We start from the raw sequence: 20,110 nt of genomic DNA on the forward strand, positions 1-20,110 counted from the left end.
GACAATTTTTTTTTTAATGGTCCATTTTACCTCATACATCACATACTGGCCTAAAACGTCATAAAAACATTATAAAGGTCATAACTTAATGGGAAATAAAAAAAAAATTTTTGTTGATAATTTTTTGGAGAGGAGGCCTTCGTGCCCCAGAAAAAAACAAATTTTTTTTTCGATTTTTTGCAAAATTTCTACTTATTCTTTCGATATCGACGGAAAATAAATGAATTTTATGGTTAAAAGCCACAAAAAGAAAAAACCGGCTTAAGGGGGCCTTCGTGCCCCAGGCTCCCCTATTCCGTTTATAAAACATATATGATTCACATATGATACATATATATATACATATACATATATCCTTCATATATGGCTCATTTTCATATATACTCCACGTATGGTCATATATGGTTCATTTTTCACGGAAAATTAACGCGTTCAAAAAAAAAATAAAACCCCATCATTTTATAGAAAATAAGGGTGAAAAGTACAAGTAAAGTAATTGAAAAAAATTTTTGTTATTTAAAATAACTTTAATTACAACGTTTTATAACAAATTATTATTGTTACTATATACATGACGCACATATCACAATTAAATACTTTACATAAAATAATTAAACCATACATTATAATATTATTATTCAGTAAAATCTGCTCGAAAAAAATTCTAAAAAAAAATTTTTTTTTTTTTCATATATACTTCATTAAAGACTAATTAATAAATATTTATTTATAAATTGTATGCATTAAAATACTTAAAACATAAAAACAATAAACTGTTTTTTTTTTCTTTTTTTTTTTTTTTTTTTTTAATAATTAAAAAAAAATGATACTGTAGATTACGAATTAATGACGTAGGTAATCCAATCAACTGTCTTAGCAACACGATGGTAAATACCAGGTTGTCCTGGTTGGGCGCACGAGTAACCAGCGGAAACTATACCGATGAGATACCATCTGCCGGTTTTTTCAAGCATCAAAGGACCGCCGCTGTCACCCTGTAAGAGTTCATATTAAACAACATCCGATAATACATTAAATTATTCAAATATTTTTTACTGATAATAATAATGATAACAATAGTAATAATTATCATTGTAATCAATGTTTTGTATCACCTGACATGAATCTTTTCCACCACCGCGATATCCTGCGCACATCATCTCATCATAGATAACAACATTGATACCATTAGAGCGGTGCCATCGTTCGCAGACTCTATTATCTATCACTGGAACGTCTACGGACTGCAGGGTTTTTGGTCTTAATCTCGAACCTTAATTACAAACAAAATAGTTTTTCAAAAATTTTATTAATGAATACGATTTATAAAGAAATATATGAATAAATTATTAAAATACATATTAGGGGTCGCAAATAGTTCGTAGTTATAAATTCAAATATTCGGTCCGAATTTCAAATTTCGAATTGCTAACTTAGATGTTATAAATTGTAAGATTTTTTTCAAAAAAAATTTACCAATAATTTGGATTTTTTGAACAATTCGAAAACTTACGAGAAATTCGAGTTATTGGTAAATTTTGATTGTAATTATTCATAATGTATCGTATTCAAGTTGAGAATTTAATATTCAAAATTTAAACCAAGTATTTGAGCTCCAAATTTTACGAATTTTAGGAATTCTTTGATCAAAATTTTGAATCATTATCTAATCCGATCATTATTCGCACAGCTCTAATATAAATATATATTTATATAGATGTTAATTTTTTACAATCAAAATTTCAGTAAAAAATAGCGCGAAGTTCATTTTTGAAAAATTACAACCACTCAAACAATAAAATTACTTTTTCGACTGGAAATTTTAATTCCAAGACTTCAAATGACTGTATCTTCTAAATTATTGAATTTATGAAATTTTTCACTCATACCAAAATTACTGTAAATTAAATTTCCTATAACTTTACTCCTATATAAAAATATCATAAACTGAATCGTTTCTAAGTTACAGCTGTTTAAACACTTAAATACTTTTCACTAACGAAATTCTTCTTCCTTTATCTTTAAACAACCATATCTTCTAAACTATTGATCCTAAGATTATTTTTAAAGAAACCAAAATTGTAGGAAATTGAATTTCCTACAACTTTTATCTCTTTACAAAATAGCATGAAGTTGATATTTTAAAAGTTACAGCCGTTTGAAGAATTATATAATGCATCCCCATAAAATTATGTAAAGAATTTATTTTTTCCAATCAATTAATCAAAAATAATAATAATTTACCAGCTTGTAAAGCGCCCCAACCAGCAGCCCATCCATACTGTCCCAAAAAGTCTTCATTTTTATCCGGCAAACAGATCGGAGAAATATGAGGCATATAATGAACAGGCCGATCTAACCTCAGAACAGCGACATCAAATCTATCAGCCTGTGGCGTAAATTTGAAGTAAGGATGAACTCGAATTTCCCTTACGCCAAAAGTATAAGCCGGTAAATTTTCGGTCGCTGAATTGACGACATAGTCGCCCAAAGTGACCTGTACCTGCCTCGCCGAGGCCCTGTAAAAAAGTTAACTCTTACAATTACATAACTAATTTATTTAAGCGATGCAATACAAAACAACCATGATACTCATGGTTTATAATGGCTTTTATTTTGACCATGACTATTGATAGTTTACTTAGCAACACAATGACCAGCCGTGACAACGTGGTAACGATTGACTAACGTCCCTCCACATCTACTTGATCCTATTCGTATGTAAGCCTAAAGGACAAAACGAAATTATAGTTTAAGGTCAGATATATCCACGTAAACAACTTCCTTATATATTGTATAGGGTATATATATATATATATATATAGCAATTACTGTGGCCAAAGTTTCAAGTTTAATGATTCATTAAAATACAATGATTTGTTGCGTAAAAATCATTATTTGTACACTAAATGGTATGACAATTATAATTGTTCATTAATTTGAATCATTTTTACAGAAACTGTAAAGGTATTACTGTCGGTTTTGAAATTTCCATTCGGAATTAAATGAAATTCGACATATTAGTAGATAATGATAAGAAAAAGATCAAATTCAATTTTTGAAAAGCTACAGAGAAAAATACATTAGATTAAAGCTGTGATTTCTCGTGTAAGGTACCCGCGGGTAATAAGGCCTAAGTGGCAGAAATGATATTTAAAATAACCGCCTCCGCTAAAGGCTACTCTAGAAGAAGAGTCTTACATAGAAATGTTACGACAAATTTATAGAGTCCCGATACCACGTTTCCTGTCTTCTATATTTCTTCATCCGTCATATACTGTCGTAGCGCAGAAAAAATTATAAAAAACAATCTAGTCTTCTGACTCTTAAGGAGGTTCGACCGAATCCAATGTAAAAAGGATTTTCCAACTTTAAGATTTGAAACTTAGTATATATGTAAAAAAGTACGTTATCTATGTATTCGCCAAATTTGAATAGGATCCATCGTCTAGTTTTTTAGGAAAAAAATTTTTAATTGACGTTTTTAAAGTTCTTATACACAGGCTCTTATGGCGGACAAGCTCCCGTCATGACTTGTTCGATTATTTTCATTACTAACCTCCCAAGTTTAAGAAATAAAAAACCACATGCCATAAACTTGAATATTTTTGGAATATGATAAGATTTTAACAATATAGTGTTACCGTTGTAATTATTTAAATAATTCAAGTTAAACTTTATTATTTAATCTCGTTCATCGACAGAGATACATATTTTGAGGGTTTCGCAACGTCGCGGAAGCAGCTGAGAGAAAAAAAAAAGATAGAAATACATTAATTCGAGAGACAAGATTATAAATAAATTTTTCCCGCTTTAATTTGAATATCGATGTGTAAGAAGTTAGAACGCGCTGTTGCCAAATCTTTTTATTAAATCATATGAGTCAAAAATAATCAAGTCATTTCATTACTTTCTTTAATTAAATAAGTAATAATTATTAATTTATGAATTGGTTGTGTTATTATAAATGAAAATAATGAATTTTTGTAACTATTAGGAGAATTTAGCAAACAAAAAAATCCAAACACTACTTTGACTCACTAGTGTCGGTCGAACCTCCTTAAAAAGTATTGTTGCTAAATTTAAGTGATGATTCATCTCTAATACCAATTTTATTAAGTATACTAAAAACTATTCCAGTTTGTTTAACCCGTAGGCCTTATTACCCTACCGTAGTAAAATAAGGCCTATTTGTATGGTTTTTGTAAAAGTATAATTTTTTGGTTGTTTATGGTAAAAATTACCATTACTTCATTACATTTTATGGCTAATGTATTGAAATAAAGATTAATGATACATTTCAATAATTGAATACAATATTTTCGATTCTATTCAAAATTTCCTTTAGCTAAACCTTATTACCCGCCAGTTCCTTATACCAGTTTTGTGTTAATCTATTGTCTTAAGTAGACCTCAGTTTGACGGCAAAATTTATAAAGTAAAATTTTTAGTCTGCTCGATGTTTACTAGGTGCCAATTGACAGCAACTTTTTGCTGCCAAGCTGACATCCTTTGTGATAAAAAATTGACAATAAATTTCCTCGCTGTTTTGCAATCATCTGACACCAAATTTTTGAAACCCAACTTTTGCTGTCAAATTGACGTCTAACTAGAAATTTTTGGATAGCAACTGCAACTCTGGTTTCAGGGGATCATAGAATTTCTTCGAAAAAATAAATAAATAACATGACGTTAAATACCTGCCAAGGAAAACTTCCAAAACCAGCGTCATCACCTCCGACGATCCGTCTCTGAGCCGTTTGTTTGCTCGACGAAATTCCGCATTCTAAAAAAAAAATGACCGTCTAATAACAATGGAATTTACGAAAATCCGTATTTAGCCTCTATATACCTCATTAGACTTGGAGTAATTAATAAGAATTGTTAATAATGTTATAAATGATATATATTCAAATGGGAAATTTGCTGTTAGCCAAATGTATACATGCACTATTAAAAATAACAGAAAAATAAATGGCATGCATGACAATTGGCAACTTACGATGATCGTCACTGACATGTTCGGTGTTCGTATTGTCCGGCGAAGCAAGCTGGGGATGTAATAATTGTTCTCTAGGCGTTTCAATAAGATTATAATCACCAGCAATAGCTTTAGCGTCTTTACGATGACAACAAGCGTACATAATACCACCACAACTTCCATCCAATAGCCCAGATGTCATCCAACACTTAAGAAAAAATTCACAGCTTCGTCCGTCTGAGCATAAACTGTCGTCACCTTCCCATGCTGGTTTTTTTTCGGTCCGCGATTTCTCTGTACACATAATATAATGGTATTTCTCTTCAACTAACAAATATTCATCAGTAATTGTCTTGTTTTTGTATATAATATAAATATGTCATTGTCGAATTTAATAAATTACTCCAAGTCAATGAAATACTTGTCATGTAAGAAACAATTTTATTATTATTATATTTTAGTGTCGAAAATTTTTTGTCCTAGAAACCTTATTTTTCGTGTAAAAAAATAATAATAATAATCTTAAATTCTTCGAAGATTATCGAGGTTAGTCAGCGTGACGTTATTTTGTAGCCTTTTATTATCAGTAAGTTTCATCATATTCTAACATCCGTTTTTTTTTTTTTATGACATCTGTTTACGTGAAAAGCTTTTCTACTGCGTTATTAGTTAGTATCATTACTGAAGAAAATTAGAAGTGAAATGGGCAAAATTTTTTTTTTATGATGTTTATTTGAGTTTTTTGCAAATTACTCGGTAAGAGTTGAACTAACAGAAAAATTTTATAACAAAAGTTGTAGCATCAAATTCTGCAATGATGAATGTGACTTTTTTAAATTCGGCCATTTTTAGGCATGGTAAGAAAAAAGCCATTTTGTTGCCCATTTTACCTCGAGCCTAGGGTATGGATGTAAAAATATGTTAGTGACACAAAAAGCGAGGTTCAAACATTAATATTATTAAGGTAAAAATTACTATTTTTTATCATACCGGTTTCAAGTTTTGGATAATCGGTAAAAATTTGTTTCCGTTGATCTGAAAAAATTTTCATTTTGTTTATTACTTTCGATACGGGGAGGTTTGATGCTGCATGAGACGATTGAGGTAAGAGATGGGAAAATCAAATTTGTATTTAAGTATATACAATAGGGTGGTCGTTAAAAATTAAATTTTCTCAAGCGCCCTATAAAAAGCTTATTTTTAGTGAAAAAATACCTGGGGAATTTAGTTTTTTCGTTTTAAGTAAAATGAACACGTGCCGAAGGACAATCAAAGTTCATTTTTCGATACAATCGCGGTTTTTTTTAATATCTCATGAAATATGCAGATTAAAGGAAAAAATCATAGGAACAATTTTGTAGAAAATTAAATTCTTGACAAAAAAGGTCATGTTCATTTTTTTTATAAAACGTGTATTTACGAAGATATTTTGAAAAAACTTTTTTCAGATCTGATGAATTGAGCGTTTTAAGGATTACAAATTTTGAAAATAAAATTTTTTTAAGTATACAGAAACTGTAACAAGCCTTAATAATTGATATGTTACGAGCTACGAAGTTGTCTATATTTATGAAAAAACGTTATTTTAATATTCGTTATCCTTAAAATGCCCAATTGATAAGATCTAGAAAAGTTTTTTTACAATATCTTCATAAATACACGTTTTATAAAAAAAATGAACATAACTTTTTTTGTTAAGAATTTAATTTCCAATAAAATTGTTTCTATGGTTTTTTCCTTTAATCTGCATATTTCATGAGATATTTAAAAAAAACCGCGATTGTATCGAAAAGTGAACTTTGATCGTGCTTCGGCAAGTGTTCTTTTTACTTAAAACGAAAAAAACTAAATTCCCCACGTATTTTTACACTAAAAAGAAGCTTTTTATGGGGCGCCTGAGAAAATTTTATTTTTAACGGCCACCCTAATATATAATAAAAATTATTTTAACCGAAAAACAGCAAATTTGTCCATTAAAATTAATCGAAAAATTTGTAATTTTTTAGAGAACAATAATTTATTTTTTTGTAATGTTAAATTTTACAAAATTCATTTTCGAAATTTCGGAAATCCTGGAGTAAAATGAGATCATATTTTTAGTGTGTCCAGAAAAAGTTGATCAGTTCGAACTGTGAAAATTTGAAATTTCGTCAAAAATAACTTTTTTGTACTATAATAGCCCATTTTATGCCAGAGTCTCTTTTTGCTAGTTTTTAATAAAATAATCTAGTTAACAAACCCTTGGAAAAAAAAAATTTATACTGAAAATTTGAAGTCGCTGCTCTGTCTAAGCTAACCAATTTGTCCCACTCTTTTCTAAACACTGTAACTAAGCATTTTTAAACAAATTTTTTTCATCTCATTTTGCTCAGGATACCGATCAAAAGTATCAAGTCCCATTTTACCCCATGTTCTATTATAAATGAATCCTCATTTTTTACTTATTTTTTAAAAATTATTTTATGACGAGAACTTGAAATTGTTAGAGGAAAAAATCCCTAATCATAGATAAAAGTGTAAAAAGTAAATATGCCTCAATTTATTGCGCGCGCATTCAGTCCCGCCATTTTGTCAACTTGACTCCATTTTACTGCACTTGGATTTTAAATTTTCTATCAATACTTTCAATGTATTTTTCCATTTTTCATCTAGATTTTACTATTTTTATACATTGTCTAACCTCATCTAATAGTCTTATATTTATTCCATCAAAAATTTCGACTACCCGTTATAAGCCTCTTTCATTTCATAATTTTAAATATTATGTTCACGTTTTATTATATGCCATTACTTTGATTTTTCCAGTGCTTGCATTCTAAAATCTCTGAAAAATATCGATAGTAAATTTTCCTCATTTTCTGTTTTTTCGTTTCATACCTTATAATTTTGAAAATTTTAAGGGGCAGTCTGATACAAATTTCAAATGATTGATTAAGTAGGGGAAGTGTAGGCTCCTAGTAACTACTGTTCAAAGAAAAGAGGCTTATAACTGGCAGTAGACTATATGGTGATTTGATAAGATCCCAAAAAAAATTTTTCTTAACCCGGGCAGCAATCGAACCTCCTTAATTTAAAAGTATGTGAATATTAATATGAAATAATTTTGTTATTAATAAAAAAATACCTCGAAATTCGTCATCAACTTCAGGCGACAATTGATTCGTTTGGAAAAAAGATGAACCAACTCCACTGGCAGGAAATGTTGGAAAGTCATCGCGGAATATTAATCTGGGAGTTCTATGGGCCAAAACAGGTCTCGATGGAAAGTTTTCAATGGGCGATCGCCAAAATGATGATTTCGCCTGGCGCCAGACAGACGGCGCCGGTTGAAACGACTGGACTGGAGAAAATCTTGCTATCGGGTAACCGATTCTTGCGCTAACTCCAGGTGGATTATTTTCGAATAAATAATTACCAGCTGACGGATACCTTACGAATCTTTTTCTTCGTGTTGACAAATGTGGAACATTACTAGTGCGATTTTTTGTATCCGTTATATTACTAGCTGATTGATTTGGTGACTGGCCATTAGTTAGATAAATAAATTCCATTAAGGTCAATATCAGTGCCATTTTATACCATTTACATTTTATCGGCATCATTGTAATTCTGTAAAGTATCAAAAATTCGTTAATTAAATCGACAGTTGTATTAATGACTTTTTTTTTTTTTTATTCAATAAAGTTTCAATTTATTCATTAAGAATTATTATAATCCGCGACTTTCACTCCTGTTAATTTAAATCGAGACAGTAATTAGTTTTTTTAAATAATTTGTTGTAATTGTAAATAATTTATTGCTTATGATTATTAATAAGTACAATTATTTATTATTAATATTAAATTATAGAAAAGGCGGGAAAAGACAATATTTAAATAATTAATTTTCTAGCTTTTGAATAATTACAATTTTGATATATATTTATATTATAATTATAAAAAATAAAATTGTCGGCTATTTTAACTCTCTTGCTAATTAAAAAAAATATCGGAACTGAAGTATGACACGGAAAATAAATTGTAGTAATGGCAACAACTGGAGTTCCATTTACCACAGGCTGTAGTATGACATGAGACAACTCCAAATTGTGGTCAGATTTACTACAATATTGTAGTTAAGCGTCAACTATCGAAAAAAGTAAGATATGCCACAGTATGCGGTATTTGTAACTCCAATTGTAGTTCAATTTACTCGATATGCGGTTACGTAAAAATAAACGGTATATAACCTAAAATTTTTATAAATTATTTTTAAAAATCACTTATTGAGTTATTTGTATATACTAAACATGGTAATTTTTTACAAATAGGGTCCACCCATGCTGGGCCATGTTAAATTTTTTTTGATCAAATTGATCAATTTTTTTTTTAATTGTTCATTGTTTTATGTACTTAAAAAAAAAATACATCAATATTATAAAAAAAGATCAAATAGAAATTTTATCCAAAAACATGCAAGTCAATTTTTTTTCCAATTTTTAAATGCAAAAAAGCTATCGAAATCTTTATTTTTTTTTTCACTACATTTTTTATCATAAATGCGCCGTAAGAACAAGCAGAATAAAAAAAATTAAAAATTGTTAATTTTTGGGTTTTGAAAAAGTCAGATGATTATTTATGAGACGCTTTAATAATTGAATATACACAACAGATTAACCTCAAAATGGCGAAATAGCGGGAAGTGCTTTTTCTGTAGTACTCTCAACTCCCGCCTGGAGTATTTGTTACTGCAGTGTGCAGTAGAATTAACCGCAAGATAGGAGTAAATTTAACTTATTAACTTAGTAAAATTTGTCGCATATTAAGTAACTTTTATCATTTATGTGGTATTTTTAACTACAAACACATTTACTGCAACCTTGTAGTAAATGATACTACATATTATTTTCCGTGGAGGATATTGAAATTTGGAAATAAGTTTTTAATTGAGGAATTATCGCAAAATTTTTTTCAGTCTGTAAAATAATTGAAAGAAGGGAAAAATTTATTGACGCAAAAAATAAGATAAGGGATAATAAAAATTATAAATTTTAAGTCAGTTTTAATTTAGACCTAGAATAGACTTAGGAGCAATTTTGGTGAAGACATATAATGAAAGTAGGGACGATCGGGGCACGCCGGCTCGAAGCCGTTATTTTTTTGGCTTTTGAGCATCAGGTACAAGTTATTTTGATCGATTTCGAAGAAATAGATGATTTTACCATAATTTAAAAAACAAATTTTTTTTCATTTTAGGCACGATGCCCTTTCTCCTCTTTCAAAACTCTGCATAACATTTTTTCGAATCCGGCAAAATAGCATACATACGACAATACTACAGATATAAACCGAATATATTTTATTTTGCCAGGATATATACTTTTTTGTACGACATTACAATGGCAGTTGCCATGAAAACTGTCGTAGACCCGATTTTGTCCACTTTCTGAAATATGGCTTTTCAATTATTGTTCGAAACACTTTAATTATTAAATAAAATTGGCCTTTTAAGGCTAAGCTATAAGATGCCGCACTATTTATTATAGAGGGATTATGTTTTATTTTTTTTGGAGCGTCCGTTGTGTCCCAATAATGTCTGTAGAGATATCGTATATTGTTTGAATTTTTCGAGACACTCAAAAATTGATAAAGATCGCAATCAACGAGGCTGACTTTGGGTCATTTTACAAAATAACGAAAAAAAAAAAAAAAATATTTGTTTTTAATAACTTCGAAAACCACTCAGCCGATCGATCTGAAATCTAATTATGCGACGCTCAGTAAATTCTTTCGATTGCCGCAAGGAGCAATTGAATCGGTCAATTTGTTCGAGAAATATAAATTACGAAAGACCTTAGATACAATTTACTAATTTTATCATTATTTGTTAAGTGAGTAAATATAAAAATATCTTGAAACTACTGATTCGAACGGCGCGGAAATTCAATTATTTAAGTCTCGAAATCCTATTGATTGCCGCCAAAATCATTCTAATCTTTTCTTAATGGTTTCAAAATACAACTTAAAAAAATACATAGGTAATAGTTATATTTCTACCTGATTTCATGTTTTCAATTCAATACTTTTAATATAAAAAAAAAAAAAAAAAAAAAAATACATTTTGGCGCTCAAGTTAATCAGTTTATCTTAAACTATTTTCAGGCTTATCAATCCTTTTTTAAGTTACAAGTTTATGAAAATTAATGTTTTAATAAGTTTATAATTATAATCATTTATCGCCATTTTGAACACATTATTATTGTAATCTATTATTTTATTGTTGTTTTTGTTGTTTTTGCTTTTATCGATGTTATAACATTTCTTTATTGTTTGTTGTTGTAGTTATTGATGTTATTAATGAGGTAGTTTTCGTTGTTCTTATCGTTATGGCTGTTGTTGATGGTGTCGTTGTTGTTGTTTTTATTGTGGTTGTTGTTGTTGGTGTAATTGTTGTTGTTTTTAATGTTGCTGTTGTTTTTGATGTTGTTGTTGTTATTATTGTGGTAGTTTTCGTTTGTTCTTATTGCTATGGCTGTTGTTGTTGGTGTAATTGTTGTTGTTTTTAATGTTGCTGTTGTTTTTGAGGTTGTTGTTGTTATTATTGTGGTAGTTTTCGTTTGTTCTTATTGCTATGGCTGTTGCTGGTGGTGTTATTGGTGTTGTTATTATTGCGTGGTTGTTGCTGGTGTAAATGTTGTTATCATTATGGTTGATTGTGATGTAATTGTTGTTGTTTTTAATGTGTTGTTGTGGTTGGTGTAATTGCCATTTTGTTGTTATTATTGTGGCAGCTTTCGTTGTTCTTATCGTTATGGTTGTTGGTTGTGTCGTTGTTGTTGTTGGTGTAATGGTTGTTTTTGGTGTTATTATAAGTATTGTTGCTGGTGTAATTGTCGTTGTTGTTATTATTATGGTAGTTTTCGTTGTTCTTAGTGTTATGGCTGATGGTGGTGTCGTTGTTGTTGTTGGTGTAATTGTTGTTTTTGGTGTTATTATTGTTATTGTTGCTGGTGTAATTGTCGTTGTTGTTATTATTATGGTAGTTTTCGTTGTTCTTATTGTTATGGCTGATGGTGGTGTCGTTGTTGTTGTTGTTGGTGTAATTGTTTTTTTTGGTATTATTATTGTTATTGTTGCTGGTGTAATTGTCGTTGTTGTTATTATTATGGTAGTTTTCGTTGTTCTTATCGTTATGGTTGTTGGTGTTGTTGTTGTTGTTGTTGGTGGTTTCGTTGTTGGTGTAATTGTCATTTTGTTATTATTATTGTTGTCGTTGTTGTTGTTGTTGTTGTTTCTGTTTTTTTTTTGTTTTTTTTTTTTTTTATTTTTTTTTTTGTTTTTACTGTTATCTTTTTTTCTTATCATAGTTGTTATTATGCATAATCATAAAAATTGACTAATTAATTATAAATTTTACTAATTAAATTTAATTGTAATTTACATATTTTTCAACAATTAAAACAAACAACTCTTATTATTTTCTTAAATTACACTGTAATTTTATTTTACATAAATATTAAATTCGACCATTTTTAATATTCCACTATTGTTTTCTTTCCTCTTCCGTAAATCCAAATAAAGTTTTTCATTCAACATTAAGCTACTATTTATCCACATAATTTTATATCTAAATCTACACTAAACAAATAGAATACAAAGTAATAGATAATCTTTTAAACGCATTGTAAAATAGTCTTTTACGTCACTGGTGACTTCGTAATGGAGTGAAAGTAAAAAGGCATCTCATCATCCGAGTACACACAAATTATATTATTTTCTTTTTTTACGATAAATGACTTGAAGAAATAAACGCTCAGCAAAAATCGTTGTTTATTATTTTAAAATTGGATTTTATTACTTTAGAATGTAATTTTTTTTTATCTTTCCTTAATGCTTGATACAAAAATGAAAAAAATATTCATAAGTATCAAATGTTCATAATAACGAATAGAAACTCAATAAATCTATATGACGAAGAAATAGGGAAAGCGATGTATCATTGGCTACAAAACTGGTTGAAGGATTTAACAACAAGGGAAAGTGGCAATAGGCTCGTCTTCCTTTTCTTTATCACATATACATACAAACATATATAATACATACACATACATAAAAATGTGACGGTGATAATGAATAAAAGTGAGTCCCACACATCTTTAGCTCCACTTACAATATATATGTATATATTACAACAACCATTGATGACATTTTTTATGTGGTTATAAATAGCGAATCATTTCGTAACCGTGTACTGTAAATTTTACCAATCCGGATGTTGACTTTCACAAAATATCGGTAATCCCGGAATCATATCGTCATTTTTTTTTATTTTTCTTTTTACTTATCTACCATTATATATATGACGTTAACTATTATTTCTTAATGTATTTGTTTACTTTTCGTTATGTAATTCTTTTAATTTTCATTTTCATTTTCATTTAAAATACTTGTGGCTTCGGCTTTTAATCTTATCTAGTCAATGACCTTTTAGATATTTTTCCCAACCCTATGTCTACAATAGAACCAGTTTTCAAAGTTTCAAATATTTATTTTGAGCATTTGTTTTATTGCTCGAAAATGAGATTATAATTTTTTTTGAGGTAGGACTAAATAGGTCAACTTAAAAATTTAATCAACTTTTTTTTTAAACGCGTTTATTTTGAAATTGTAAAAGAAATCTCATTGTTTACATCAATTTACGCGGCATTTATGTCAAAAGAATGAAAAAATTGTATCTAGGATTTTTTTTTTTTTTTTTTCAAAGAAATTAATGTTAATTAAATTAAATGATTTTTACATTTTCAAAGTCCAGCTCTTAGTCAATTTCGAAAACGGAAAAAAAATTACACAAAATTTTAGCTCTTAAGTTTAGCAGCGTGGAACTTTTTTTTTTTACCTTGTGTCCACTGAAAAAATTTCATAAACTCTAAATTAGTAGTTTATAAATTTAACTAATGCTGCATTGGAGGATTTTTAAATTTTGAGTTAAATATTATAGATAAATTTAATTTTTTGATTAGATATATTTTAGAAATATTGACAAAAAAAAATTAAATTGAATTTAAAGACTGCGAATTTGTATTAAAACATGTTTTAATTAAACTCAAGTATTTTTGAGGAAATTATTAATTTATTTATTAATTTTCGACTACAATAAATTATTTTGAAATACAGTAACTGACAACTAAAATTTTGAAAATTCAAAATTCTCAATTTCAACATAAAAAAAAAATAAACATTTACTCGATGTCCAGCCTAATTAGTTAATTACTGTGTGAAAAAAAATTTCACTACCTGGGTCAAAAATAAAATTTGATTTAGACTTGGTTTACCAAGTCGAAATTTTGAGCCTTTTTTCAGGAGACAAACTTGACTTTTTTTTTACAGAAATTAAATACATTGAGTTTTCGCCTCGGCTTAGACAACTGGCTTCCTTAGTCATGATTTAAGACGAAAAAATCTAAATCAATTCGAAATTGACTGGGTTTCGACTTATTCGTCTTAAATAATAAGGCGAAGAAGTCAAAATTAGGGCGAACCATGAAAAAAAAATTTTACAATAAAAAATACTGATTGTTTTTGACTCGATTGATCGAGTCTACTTAAGGTAAGGTAAATGACTATCGTGTTCGAAATGGAGACGAATAAGTTCAATTTAAAAGGAAAAAAGTTCTAAAAGTTGACAAAAATTTAATTTGTTAAAAGTCGAGATTTGATTGAAAAACCGATGGAAAATTGATAACTTCATACGAAAAGAAAGTGAAGTAAGACTAAATCAAGTTTTATTTTTCACGGGTAATCTATCCCATGTAAAGTCATATATGTTCTATATATGAACATATATGTACACTATAAAAAAAAAAAAAAATTGGTGTAAGCTTACTTCCCCGGTGTGAAATTTAACTTCGGATAAGGGCATATATGATGAATTTTCCACGGGAAAAATTTTTGAAACTAATACAATACCCGTAAGTTAAGTTCACTCAGAGAAATTTAAATTCGCAGTAACTAAAGTACTTCAACCAAAACGTTTGTTGAGTGCTTAGATGAGCGTTTAACATTGCATGTCATCAGATTAGTTACTGTGTAATTACAATCACATTTCTCTCTGCGTAGCACTTTTAATAATAATAATAATCATTGTAAACTACATATCTATTTGAAATTAATGTGAATTGATTTAAAATCAGGTATTGTAATTTTAGTTGAGCAGATACAAAGTGACAGTACCAAATTTAGACATTTTATGACCAGGTTATGACCTAATGATCCTCGAAAATTAAAAAATTGCTAAATTTAGTTCATGAAAAATATTTAATTAGTAGTTTTAAATTTTCATGAATTAAATTCACAAATTCTTTCATTTTCAAAAATCTTCAGGTTCACAAAAAAAAAATTTTAATGATCCTTAGAAATTTTTCGCTTTAAAAAATGATGACAAAAATTTTCTAAGGACTGGAAAATTTTCTTTTACTCCAAGAAAATTCTTTGAATTTATAATTCCAAAATTTTCTAGGGGCAGGTCAAAATTTTTTATTCCAAAAATTATTTTTTTTTTCTGTGTACCCGGACATTAAATAGAACTCAGTAAATAATTTTGGTACAGTAACCTTTTTATTAATTTAGAGCAGTTCAAATTTTTTTTCGATTCAGAGGAAAGAAAAAATTACAGCTCCTGTTTCTTTAAAAATTCACTTTCAATTTTGAGAAAATTTTTATTTCAATATTTATTAACAATGGAAAGAAAAATTTTATAAAATTTGAAAAACGTCCTTTAAAAAAAAAAAAAAAAACTGAATTTTAACCCAATTTAAAAAATAATAATGACCTTGGACAAATTACATATCATCAGTAGGTCATTAATTCATTGCCTTATCACTATTATTGGCATAAACAATTTCCATAAATATAATAAATATACTAATCTCGCTATTAGTAACTCATAAATCATAATAATCATTTACACACGCATTAGCATAAAAAAAATAATAATAATAAATAAACAAGAAATACTACTGCAGGTAGACAAAGAAATAAAACAAGAAGTGAAAGTGCATGTGTCTTTATATCAAGGAACAAGGATTGAAGTTCACGTTCACGTTCACATTCACGCTCTTATGATTCAGTTTATATATTTACCGCGATTCTAATGCTCGTTATACATATCGACTTCCTCTTTCAATAGGTCATTTTTCCGATACCGCCTATTGTTATTTTATACACTTATATATCTATATATTTATATATTTTATGTTTAATTATTTTTTTAAATTTTTATAATCTATAAGACATGCGAACTTTCACCTGGTCTCTTAGGAGATGCATCGCTTGAAAGTAATATATCTTTCTCTTTTCTATCTGTCTACATCAATATATATATATATATATATATATATATATATATATATATATATATATATATATATATATATATATATATATATATATATATATATACATGTATCTATATGTATATAAAAAAATATATGGATATTTATATATAAATGTTTAGGAAATGAACGTGAAAGTATAGACCTTTAAATTGTTAATTTAAATTTAGTAGCATAAAATCATACGAGATTTGTTTGTACAAAAAGTGATATTTTAGTAAAGGGACTTAACTTTAATGTCATGAAAGAGAAATTTATTAATTTTTTTTTTCAGACCATTGGCAGCGCTTTCGATTTCTTTCCATCTGGGGGATTACACGTTTGTTTAATTTATGCCGAAAGAAATCTTTTATGACTTGCTACTTAATTCCCGTATAAATTTTCATATGAAAAAAAAAAAAAAATTGTTGCTAGTCCCTTCTCTCTATCATTTTATTAATTCATTTTGTTTTCCTTTTTTTCATTTGCGGCCTTGAAACAATGCTCTTTATGCTCTGATTAATTTAATCCTTTTTTTTTTAATCTCATGTGTACGAATAACTTTCCATTGTGTAACGGATAATTTTTTTTTTTTTTTTTTTTTTTAGATAAAATAATTTAAAAAAAATTACTTACTTTGTTAACTTAATTTATTTATTTTATTTTAAGTCCTAAATTTTATTTATTTAAATTCCTCAATTTTATTTAATAGCCACCAATTAAATTACATTTCGCGGGAAAAAAAAAATTTGAATTTAAAAAATAAATTAATTTACTATTATTCACTTCCATAAAAACATTAACTTTTTTTCTTCATATTTTATTTTTGAAAATTAAAAAAAAAAAAAAAAAAAAAAAAAATTTAATTATTTTTAAAATTCAATCTTTTTAACATCACATGCATTTTTACACTAATTATTAAAATTCACATTAAAATCACTGATCACGATCATTGGCTCCGCCTCGAATTTTTTTATTTTTTGAATTGTTGATGTAAGAAAATTTTAAACAGGCCGAGGCGAAGCCGCGAGTCCGCGAGTTTTTAAATTAATGATATTTTTTAATGAATAAATACAAAATATAAAACCGATCCGAACCGATCCGATACAAATGGACTCGGTTGTACTTAACTTGCTAGTGGCTTAACCAGCAGTACCCACTATACCACAACACGATATACAACCAAACGTTACAAGACAACACGGACTAGCTCTCACTTTCTCCGACGAAGTAGTTTCATTTTGGTTACTATAAACTCTCTCGTGACTCTCTTCTCCCACTATTATGGTTATATTTATTCCAAACAATAACAATAACGATTTTTTTTTTATGTTAATTAATTATTTTAATTTTATTATCGATATTACGAGCTAATAACAATTATAGCACAATAAAATAAATTAGTTTCTTTAGATGAACAGTTAATTAATTTATTCATTCTGTATTATTAGAAGATTAAGGAAAATTTTGTTCCAGTCATATCTATGATAGAATTAGTTAATGTTATTAAATTTGGTATCGTTGTAAATTTCTTGACTTGAATTTGTGCCTCATGGTTTAAACTCTTTTTTATTGCCAAGTATCGAGATAAATAAATTTATCTATATCATTCGAAATACATTTAAATTACGCGGGAAAAAGACGATCGTATTTAGTTTCTTTAAATAAATTAATATTTTAATTATTCTGTCACTGAAAATACCTCAATGTCACTGAATATATATCTATTGTCTATATTATTAAGAGAGAATAAGAAAAATTTAGTCCATGGCATGTTTCTGTGATAATAAAAATTAAACAAATTTAATTTGGTATCAGTGAAAAGGTCTTGACTTTAATTTGTGCCTTTTCATAGTTTCAGATGTTTTTATGCAACAGTCAGTTCAATGTCTTAAGTTTTATAAATAATTATGAATATATATATAAATTTCGCGCCAAAAGATGTCGATACGATTTTATAAAATTACTGACATAAAAATTTTTAAATATTTTGAGATTAGATACTGAATTTTTTTGTATCAACGAAAGACATCAGCCCTTAGGTAAACCCTCAAAATTTAATAAGTTTTTTGTATCTTTCATCGCAGTTGAGATATTTTAGAAAAAAAATATATTAGACGACTAATAGAAAAAATTTGACCGTGGTAGATTTTTTTTCGAACCCCATGATTACACAATCATCGAAATCAATAAGTCTGCGAATTAATGACAAGATTTGTCTTATTAAACTTCAATAATAATAAAAATAAACAAAATATCTGAGAGTAAATTGGCCAGACTTTAATAAACAATTAAATTTAAATCATATCCTATACATTTGGTACCAATACTCAGGCAGTCACGTAGTGACCAAGTAACTCGTCAATTTTACGAGTTAATAATAATTATAACATCACTAAAAAACTTATTAACAATTACTTTTTTATTAATGATGTACACAATTGCGCAATTATGTGATAAATAAATTCTTGAGAGTCAAACTCGCGTGTCCATTGTAATTCATAATTATTTTATTTGCAATTTAAATAAAAATAAAGCAGTCGTCATATTTTTAAAATTTCGAATTCTTTATCTTTTAACAATCTTTGTTATATTTCGATTGTCATCATTGTATACAATATTTCTTAAGAACAATCTTATTGTACTGCCTAACGAGAGCGTGAAAGGAAAAAATGCTTTCTTAGAAAATTTAACGTGACAAAAAAAAATTTTTTTCGCATTTTATTTTTGCGTATTTTGTAAATTTATTGTTGATTATTTATTATTATTAAATAATATGAGAGTACATATTGTGCAACCGGAAATGAGACAAAGATTATTTTATTTATAATAGATTAGCAGTTATTGTTCAGCTCGTCTCGTACCGCTGGATACTAAGACATTTTGAAAAGTTAATTTTTCGCAATTTTGTCTCCTTTAGTTGGATTACTTTGTTCCGCACTTGTAAATTTAACCTCGTAATCTTTCACAATTGTAATCACTTACTGTAACGTCAAAGTGGATATTGTTGTAAATTAATCACCATTTTTTTTGTTATTGTTCAAAAAAAAATGTTTACTAAATATCTATACAATTTTCATTATTTGCTAATTGTAACGTAAATTTGTTAACATTTGTAATTTTAAATGGTTCACGATTATCTACACAGAAAAAAATAATTTCTTTGGCGCAAAAAAAAATTTACATTACGAAATTACAACAAAAATTTTGTTAGGAAAAAAAAAATTTTCGCGCGAAAAATTTTTGTATTTTAAAGTGGGAAAAAAATTTCATAAGACGAGAAAAAATTTCTTGGTTCAAAAAATTTTTTCTTGTTCTGAGAAAATTTATTCTCCTTTTAAGAAATTTTTATTTTTTAATTTTTGATATGAAAAATTTTTTGAAGCAAGTGAAAATTTCTTTCACCAAGAAATCCATTTTTCTGTGCACAGAATTTTTTATTGGCTCAAGAAAAATTTTTTTTGTCACAAGAAAATACCATTTTTACTTCTTAATACAAAAAATTTCTTGGTTCACAAAATTCTTCAAAATTTATAATACGAAAATCTTTTGAGGCAGATAAAAATTTGTTGGTGACAAGTAAAAATTTTTTGCAACAAAAAATCCATTTTCCTATTTTTCTGTGTAAGTTATTTGAAATCCATGTTTTTTGGAAAAATTTTCATCAACATTTTCATTGAATGCAATTCCGAAATGTAAACTTCTTTTAATAAGAAAAAATTTTTTAATTTTTCGAAATTAGAAGAAAAATTATTGAAACTTAGCAACTTTTACTTTATCAG

The 20,110-nt window shown here is 27.7% G+C and overlaps 1 protein-coding gene across 2 annotated transcripts; it reads right to left on the reverse strand.

The window, feature by feature from the left end:
- Nucleotides 1-664: 664 nt before the first annotated feature.
- LOC103570561 (testisin) lies at nucleotides 665-17,165 on the reverse strand. Of its 2 annotated transcripts, XM_014439605.2 has the most exons (9): nucleotides 16,965-17,165; nucleotides 8,106-8,590; nucleotides 5,972-6,016; nucleotides 5,003-5,275; nucleotides 4,701-4,786; nucleotides 2,642-2,727; nucleotides 2,245-2,519; nucleotides 1,116-1,273; nucleotides 665-995 (listed from the first exon to the last, which is right to left on the reverse strand). In XM_014439605.2, the coding sequence occupies exons 2-9, from the start codon at nucleotides 8,581-8,583 to the stop codon at nucleotides 837-839; spliced, it is 1,560 nt and encodes a 519-aa protein (XP_014295091.1). In that variant the 5' UTR covers nucleotides 8,584-8,590; nucleotides 16,965-17,165; the 3' UTR covers nucleotides 665-836. The 2 variants fall into 2 exon arrangements, with proteins under 2 accessions (XP_014295091.1, XP_014295092.1); XM_014439606.2 differs by lacking the exon at nucleotides 5,003-5,275.
- Nucleotides 17,166-20,110: the final 2,945 nt, after the last annotated feature.

Source organism: Microplitis demolitor, chromosome 2, assembly GCF_026212275.2.
Source record: "Microplitis demolitor isolate Queensland-Clemson2020A chromosome 2, iyMicDemo2.1a, whole genome shotgun sequence".
NCBI lineage: Eukaryota > Metazoa > Arthropoda > Insecta > Hymenoptera > Braconidae > Microplitis > Microplitis demolitor.

Bases quoted from the DNA above. Each gene is read 5' to 3' on its own strand.
- LOC103570561 (XM_014439605.2), bottom strand. From the start codon at position 8,583: ATGATGCCGATAAAATGTAAATGGTATAAAATGGCACTGATATTGACC. The intron at 6,017-8,105 runs GTATTTTTTTAT...AAATTTTTTCAG, and splicing joins AGTTGATGACGAATTTCGAG to ATCAACGGAAACAAATTTTT. The intron at 2,728-4,700 runs GTATTTAACGTC...TTTGTCCTTTAG, and splicing joins TTGGAAGTTTTCCTTGGCAG to GCTTACATACGAATAGGATC.